At 33.6% G+C, this 8,581-nt stretch overlaps 1 protein-coding gene across 1 annotated transcript; it reads right to left on the bottom strand.

The window, feature by feature from the left end:
* Positions 1-515: 515 nt before the first annotated feature.
* Positions 516-8,298, bottom strand: zdhhc12a (zDHHC palmitoyltransferase 12a). Its single transcript, XM_028033662.1, has 5 exons — positions 8,027-8,298; positions 6,557-6,690; positions 6,308-6,397; positions 5,600-5,766; positions 516-2,859 (listed from the first exon to the last, which is right to left on the bottom strand). Exons 1-5 carry the CDS (start codon positions 8,121-8,123, stop codon positions 2,538-2,540), a joined length of 810 nt encoding a protein of 269 aa, XP_027889463.1. The 5' UTR covers positions 8,124-8,298; the 3' UTR covers positions 516-2,537.
* Between the last annotated feature and the right edge of the window lie 283 nt (positions 8,299-8,581).

The raw sequence follows: 8,581 nt of genomic DNA, 5'->3' as shown, positions 1-8,581 counted from the left end.
AACAATTATTCAGTGTTGTGACGTTAAAGGAGTAACAGAAAGCCGACTGGACTGAGGTAGAACAAAGCCGTTAAATCTAGAACTCAAAATTGTCAGGAAGACCGAAGGATTGTTCCTAATCCCTGCTGCTGCTTCAGCTTTGTCTCGCCAATCTGGAATAGAGCATAAAATGTACAAAAAAGAGCCAGAAAAACATTAAATTTTTTGTCTTTTTCTATGATGGAGTATTAGGGCCATGCTAAGAAAAATTTTAAAATTAAACTGCGAGAATTAAATCGTAATATTATGAGAATAAAGTTGTAATTTTTCAACTTTATTCCGATAATGACTTTTTTCTTGTATTATTTTGACTACATTCTTCTAACATTACTACTTTATTTTTACAATATTATGACTTTAATTTTGTACGAGTTTATCGTAACATTATGACTATTTTTGTACAATTTTATTCTCATAATACGACTTTATTCTTGTAACCCGACTTTTTTCTCATATTACTGACTTTCTCATGCGAGTTTATTCTCTTAATCTTATTTTTTAATTTGTTTTTTAGGATGGCCCTAATATTTTCAACTTGTTTTCATACTACTAAATTAAATTTGCACAAAACCGCGTCAGTTTATATTAACTCCGGAAATTATCCCTGAAAATCAAAAATCGGATTAAAGTTTTCCGAATATTATCCTTTTCATCCGTTAGCGGTTCTCTTTAAGGAATCATCTGCTTTGAACCAAAACCTCCACATCTTTTATTCCTCTGAAAGTCGATATTTTGGCTGTTTGGTTCAGCTGACGTAGGAATCTGTAGCGAAACATTTAGGAAACTGTTGTAGCACTTTAAGCTGCCGCTGCTGAATATTACATGTTGTGTATGTTTGTCAGAAATGTATTTAAATGTCAGTGAAGCATCCTGAATAGGAATGTCCGTCTGTACAGATGTACTCGAGCTCAACATGCATATCAAATGTGTTTTAATGTAATTAATAAATACAAAACAAATCAGTACAGTAAAAAAAAACATGTCCGCCTCTTTGTTTTCATGTGAAACAGTTAAAAAATAAATTACTAACACAAGCAGTTGGAGCTTTAAAGGCATTTAGTGCTGTAGTGTTGGGCAGACCTGAGTAAAATACGGAGCTTTTTTCAAGCCAATAATCTGTTTTTTCACAGGAAAAATGTTAAAAAATAACGCTCTGAAGAACCAAAAGTCGATCAGATTATTAGCTGTGTTTATAAAATACACGTTTTGACGTCAAACCATCCGTACAGACACACAGTTTCCTGAAATCAACTGTAAATACAGGAAAAGGTCTCGACATTAAACTTGGTTTTGATTAGATGAAAACAAAAACGAGACGTTTTGTTTTTGTTTTCAACAATTACACACAATAAATTTAAAGCTTTAAAGTTGCTTTTTTAAAAACAATAATACTGCACAGAAATACTTGAGTCATTGGGCATTTAAGAAGTCAGTACAGCAAAAACACAAAATATTACCAAAGTATTTTTGGTCTAATTTCTAGTGCAAATATGTTAGTACACTTGAAATAAGACAAAAATAACTTACAAGTAACTTTTCAGCAAGATACAGGGGTTAGTTATAAGTCAGTAATGTTGATGAAAAAGTACTAAGTGAAATAATCTACGAGTGAAATAAGAAATTTTGTGCCATATTATAAGGAATATTGTAAGAACGTCTTATTTTAGCTATAATGAGGTCTGTCACAATAATAAATTGTACTGGACGATAAATTGTCCCAGAAATTATTGGGACAATTTAGAAATTACACAATAATATTGATGTTTTGAGGCCATTTTTAATATGTAGATAATGGCATAATAATGCAAGCTCGCCCTCTCAAAGATTAATAAACTTAATTTTTTTAAAGTACACTTAAAACTTGATCTGGAAGATATTTTAAATATTATGCAATAAACAATTAGTTGCATGTTAAATTAAAAGGAGCTCAATAATTTCCATTCTGAGGCTTAATTTTAGTTTTTTTGAAGGAATATTTTGTTTACAAACTTCATAATCTATTCAATTAATGGTTTTGGTCATTTATTTGTATTTTATTCTGAATATTTAAAATATTTTCCAATTCTTGTGTAAAATGTTCTTGACAAAATAAAAGGTTTTTTTATCTTTAAAAGGACAAACTTGCATTATTATTGTGTTACTTGAAAATGGTCTCAATAAACAATTTTACTGTTTGACTTACACATAAGCTCCTATATCTTGCTGAAAAGTTACTTTTAAGTTAGTTTTGTCTTATTTTAACATATTTGTAGTAGAATAGACCCAAAATACTTGGTAATACTTTGAGTTTTTGCAGTAACGCTTTGCTTGTAACTTCCTAAAGTGATTTTAATCAACAGTTTTCTAAAACTTTTTAATTTTTATTTAAAATTTTTGCTGCCTGTTTGCTCATTTTCAGAACCCTTTGAATAATAAATAGAAAATTTGGCTCCTTGGAAAAGAAATTTATAACAAAAATAACTAAAATATTCCTGCAAAAAGTCAATATTTCCTTCTTTTTAAAATTCGTTGAGTTCTGTGGCGTTTTTCTGGTAGACCTGCTCCCACATCACCGTCCTGCAGATGCAGAAGAAATCCCAGAGGTTGCAGAAAACGCCGCGGTCGAACGGGTTCTCCTCGCCGCCGCAGTTCTTCAGGTAGGAGATCCGGTGGCGGGACATGAACTCCCAGGTGGTGCAGTTGATGGAGACGAGGTAGAGGTGGCAGCCCAGCAGCAGCAGCATGACGCCGGAGAAAACCCCGACCACGGCGAGCGCCGCCAGCAGGAAGCCGTTCACTCGGAACCACAGATCCCACGTCAAGCCGGGAGAAATCCCCGAGCTGGGACAGAAAAGCAACAAAAAATACAAGTTAGGCACATAGAAGACAGAAAACAGACAAAAAAGAGCAAATTTCTGCTAAAAAAAAAAAAAACAAACTAAGAAATTGTAAGAAACTTTCTAGAAAAAACAAGGAAATATCTGGGTTTAAAAATGTTCAAATTTGTGAGAAAAAAATTTTTAATTTAGAGTTTAATCTCAAACTTTATACAAAGAATAAGGATGTTTTTGAGTGTGAACATTCAGTAATTTGAGAGAAAAAAATCTGAACATTTTCAGTAAAAACAAGGAAATGTCTAAAATTTGTTAGAAAATTACTCCAATTTTGAGATTAAATCTCAGAAATCTTTCTAAAAAAAAAAAAAAAAAGGAAAGAAATGTTAGAAATGCCTAGAAATGTTCTTTTTTTTCTTAATGTTCTTGCAAAATATTTTGCAAGACAAATATATGAAATTTTCCAGAAAAAACAACAAACTTTCTTGTTTAAAAGTCGAAAATTTGCAAGAAAAAAACTCAGAAATCTCAGATTTAATCTCAGAAATTTCCTAGAAAAAAAACAAGTAAATTTCTGAGTTTGAAAAGTCCAAAATATTTGAGTGAGTTTTTCAGAAATTGGCAAGTTAAGCACATTGACTTCCACTTGTGCAATTTTATGGTTGATATAAACGCAGCTTGTGAAGCGAGATTTGAATAAGCAGAACTGTTTTGAATATAATCTGCTTTAAATTATCCGTATCTTAGAGTTTGGAGATTCAGCTTCCTTCAAGACGTCTTAGATAAAGAGACCCAAAGGTTGTTTACTTTGTCTTATGTAATGCACTCGGGTATCAGTCAGGGCTGATTAATCAGATCTCCTCTGTCTTCTGCTCCAGGTTCAGATTTCCCAGTGATTTTAATCTAGCAGATGATTCTAAAAACAGTTTGTTCACTTTTCCCACAGTACAATTTAAACACTTTTCAACCATTTTCAAGTTTTCAAACTTTTCCAGCACCACTTAGGAAATAAAAGCAATGCAAATAAACTAAAAAAGACAGTTTCAGTTCACAATTTTATATCACTTATTACTGTTATTAGTATGATCTTGTGTTAGTATTCTAAGGTAAACTAAAATCTAACACAATTTTAAATGTCTCTCACATTCCCTCTACACCTGACTGGTCCCAGAAAGTTTCAAAAAATAAAAATCTCTAAAATAAAATTTCTCATTAAATTCTGCAGTCACTTGGGAAATATAAATAATTTTTGTTAAATCTAACTAAGCTAAAACAGAACAAATTAGGTTTGATTTAAGTTCAGACACTGAGGGGAAAAAATGTGTATGCGTCTTTGTTTTTAAAGAAATTAAGAACTTTTAAAACGTTTAATTGAAACTCAAACCGTTGGCGATTTCATAAACACGATAAGATATTGTGTTTTTACAGCCTTCACTTTATGCAACTCTTGACCTGCTGGTGATTATATTCTCTCAAAGGTTTTATCCTCGACTGTTTAGTCATTTTTAATCGTTCTGACTTAAACATCTGAGCACATTTAGTTTTTTTAAACTTCAAAGTGCTTTTTTTTTATTTTTTTTAAATAATTATAACAAATAAACAGCAGCAGAATGAGCTTAATAAAATTAAAATGAGAAAATTTATTTGAATGAGGCTTTAAAGCTCCTCTGGTCGTTCAGCTGAAAAGCTTCACTTCGATCTTTGACATGCAGATCCCATGATTGTTCAAAGTGAACAACACATTGCAGCTTTCTCTTACATAACCTGCTTTCTCTAAAGATCAACACGAGTTACCTAACTCAGCAGGACGCAGAGCGATAAAACCCCACAGCTTCCCTCACTCATCCTTAACGGTCACCTCCTGTGTTTCCTTCAACATGTTAGGACGTCACAAAACATGTTCGTTACATTTTTTAACAAAATCATTCTTAGATAAGTGGATCTTAATCTGCTCAGTTCTGCATATTTTGAGCTACTTTCAGAATGAGATGTTTTAGACCCTCTGCCGCTTTAAATCCAAATGACCTGCTGCTGTCTACGCCCCCCACTCAACGTTTACACTCACACATTAAAATGTCTGCAAACTGTTTTAGAGCCATGGTAGATTTTATAAAACAGTACATTTCTGCAAAGAAAATCTCTCAAATTTTGCGGTTAATCTCAGATATTTTCTATAAAAAATTGAGCTTGAAAATATTTCTGACTTTTCAAATTCAGAAAATTTCCAAGTTTGAGAAGTTTCTTAGTTTGAAAAGTCAAACATTTTCGAGTTGTGAAACTCAGAAAATTTCCACGTTTTTTTTTTTTAAAGAAAATTTCTGACATTAATCCCCAAATTTTTGATTTTTGAGTAGAACATTTTTTACCTTTTAAACTAATATTTTCTTGTCCCCCTTCCCCAAATTTCTGAGTTTTAAAACTAAAATTCCCAAGTTTTTTCAAGAAACCTTCTAAGTTTAATGTCAAAATTTCAGATCTATCAAATTTTTACATGAAAAGTGAAAACTCAGAAATGTCCTTGTTTTCTTTAGAAAATTTCTAATTTCTCTGGGGGGGGGGGGTTCTTGCAAATTTTCAACTTTTCAAACTGACATTCCCTCGTTTTTTCTGGAAGATTTTTAATCTCAAAACGTAATTGAGTTTTTTGGTGGAAATGTCCTCTCCTAACCCCCATCTACAATGGCCCTAACATGCTGTCATAGCAAATATATCTGCAACTACACAACCAGACATATCTGAAAACGTACAGAGCGATGTGAAGGGCCCAGAGCAGCGCCAGCAGCTGGACCAGCAGGTAAACCACGAACCAGCGGTGGTTCCTCTCCCCGACGCAGTTCTCGATCCAGGGGCAGTGATGGTCGAAGCGCCGCACGCAGTGTTTGCACGTCTTACAGTGCTTCGCTCTCATTGGCTGCTGCTCAGGACACACACAGGAAGACAAACGCGCCATTTTATTAATCATGCAGTCACTCCATTAGGACGACAAAAGCAAACTTTAACTTTTTCACATTCTGTCACATTACAACCAAAATGATGTATGTTGTTTGGAATGTTTCACAAATACAAATTTACTACTTATTATTTTATTAATTAATTACTCTGATGATTAGACGATTAATCGGACAAAAAAATTCATATTTTATTTAACCTCTTAGGCATTTTTATAGAATTTTAGGAATACATTAAAAGAAGCAAATAAACAATTCAGTTTCTTTTTTAAATAAGAAAATAAAAGATTGTATTACTTATAATGCACCAACATAGCATTTCTTTACTGAATTGGAACCAGGTGAAACAAAAATAAAAATCCAGCTGAACAAAAGCAGCAAAAACCCAAAGATAAACTAAAAGGCTTTGAATAAACCAACAGAATTAACCAGCAGGACGTGAAGTCAGTTGGACGGAAAGTTTTAGTGCCGGATCAGAAGTATTTGGAGCCAGCGGGGGCCGGTTACCTGCAGCAGGCAGAACCCGCAGCGCCGCAGCCGAGGGATCGACGGCTGAGGGATCATCAACTCCATTTCTTCATCTGACCCTTGACCTCCCTGCATACAAAACAGACGGTTGTGGATCAACATCTGACACCCAGGCCCACGGCGACCTTTCAGCTGATAAACTGTGCCTCAAATAGTGAACACTATTTATATCCTCGCTGCCTGCTTTTATTTTGTAAGGAAACACATTTTTATTAAATTTATTCTTACCTTAAACGTGTCAGTGAGGACAAACCCAGGATCCATTAACGAGACGGTGAAGTACAAAAGCACCGACAGCAGGACCAGCAGGAAGAACAGCGCGGGCAGCAGCAGCTCTCCTCGCTCCTCACATCGCCGCAAATCTGCACACACATTTATTTATTTCATGAGACGGAGTTAGACTTGACCTTTGACCTCTTTCCAAAAGGATAAATATGATATTTGTGTTTAATTCTTTTGTTTAAGGATGTTTGGCTCAGTAAACCTGGAACACATTTTGCGCTTTGGTGGACTGCAAACCAAGAATACAACGGCATATTAGGGCTATTTTACAAAAAAAAAGTAAATCTCTGCCCAAAGGTTTTATAAATTAATCTCAGAATTAGTTTTTTTTCCTTTCTTTTCAAACTTAGAAACTTCAGAGTACCAAAAGTAAAAAAATTTTAATTTTTAGAAATTTTATGAGTTTCAAAAGTCAAACATTTTTGACTTTAAGTCCATGTAGAAAATTATTGACTTTTGAAACATGTTTTTCTAGAAAATATCTGAATTCACGCAAATTCTAAATTTTTGAGTTGAGTTGTTTTTTTCTTGAAGATTTCTGAGATGAATCACAAAGTTTCTGAGTCTTATCTTTTTACTTTTGGCACTTAGAATTTTTCTTGTTTTTTATAGACATTTTCTGACTTCTATGGTGGAAATTTGCTTTTTTTTATTCCTATCTGCATTGGCCCTAATACCATTGTACAAGAAATATACATATTTAAATTGAACATTCAAATCTTCTTACATTGAAAAAGTGAGACACAACACAGAATATGTGTCTTTTAATAAGCATGCTTTTTAAATTATCTTTAATTTTACAGTAAATGTTACTCAAAAAGAAGACTTTGGTGCACCCAAATCTGCATTTTATTAAGTTATTAAACTTGGCTAGAAATAAAAAATATGACTCAAGAAAATGACTCAAATTTTGTTCTTGCTGAGAATTTTATTTTCTCTATTATTTTCAATTGATCCCAAATAAAAAGAAAATTAAAACTGAATGTCTTTCAGATTTTCAATGATTTACATATTCATTTTCTACATAAAATTTGACAACTTTTTTTGTTTAATAAATTGTAAAAACAACACAAAAGTAACACTGACACCTTAATACTGACGATCTTATCCAGAATATTTTACATTATCATAACAGTCATTAAACTGTCATACAGCAGCAGTTGTCAGTCAGAGGCTTTTTCAGATTCGTTGCAAGACTGACTGCTACAGGAGATCCTTCTTGCTCACATCATCGTTATCCACATTTTTTCTTTTAATTGAAATGCTTTGTTTGTTGTTTAACAGCGAATTTTTTAATTATTCATTTAACATAACCTAAGATGGAAAACTTAAAACGCCTCTAATTAGTCTGACTTATCTTTATTATGACAGAGACGTTGCTGTACAGGTAAACTTTGATGGTTTAAATAAACTCACCTGTGTTGTGCAGGAACAGAATGAGGGTTACGACCCAGGTAAGCACAGTGTGACCGACCCGCACCAGAAAACCCGACCGGAACAGACTCTGGACCATCCTAACAGCAACACGACCTCTCGGTAAGGCCCTGACTGAACAAAAACAAAGAAAGAAATTATAAAACGTCTTTATCTGTCCCACGAAATAAACGTAGAACCCATTTTGGAGCTAGCTTCCCTAATTAGCCCTCAGTGGAAACCCTTAAGTTGAAATACTTCCGTGTTTTGGTATGGTAGCCTCCGCAGGACAAATTGTGCGAACTCAACAACCGTTGAAATGTTCTCGTCATCCAAATTAAAATCAAATTCAAAATACTTCGATTGAATATTGTTGTAACTCATATTATCCAAGGTGTTTTGAAGAACTGTTGAAGATCCTAACAGCAGTAGCCAGGAAGGACATCCTGTATCAGTCTGTATCACAGTGACTTTGAAGAAGCCTCTGACTGAAAAAACTTCTAAAGCAGTCGTATGAAGAGGATTCTCAGGATTGCCCTGAGTTTTTACAGATTTTGT

The sequence above is a fragment of the Xiphophorus couchianus genome, chromosome 12, assembly GCF_001444195.1.
Source record: "Xiphophorus couchianus chromosome 12, X_couchianus-1.0, whole genome shotgun sequence".
Lineage (NCBI taxonomy): Eukaryota > Metazoa > Chordata > Actinopteri > Cyprinodontiformes > Poeciliidae > Xiphophorus > Xiphophorus couchianus.
This window is presented reverse-complemented; position numbering and strand designations above follow the sequence as displayed.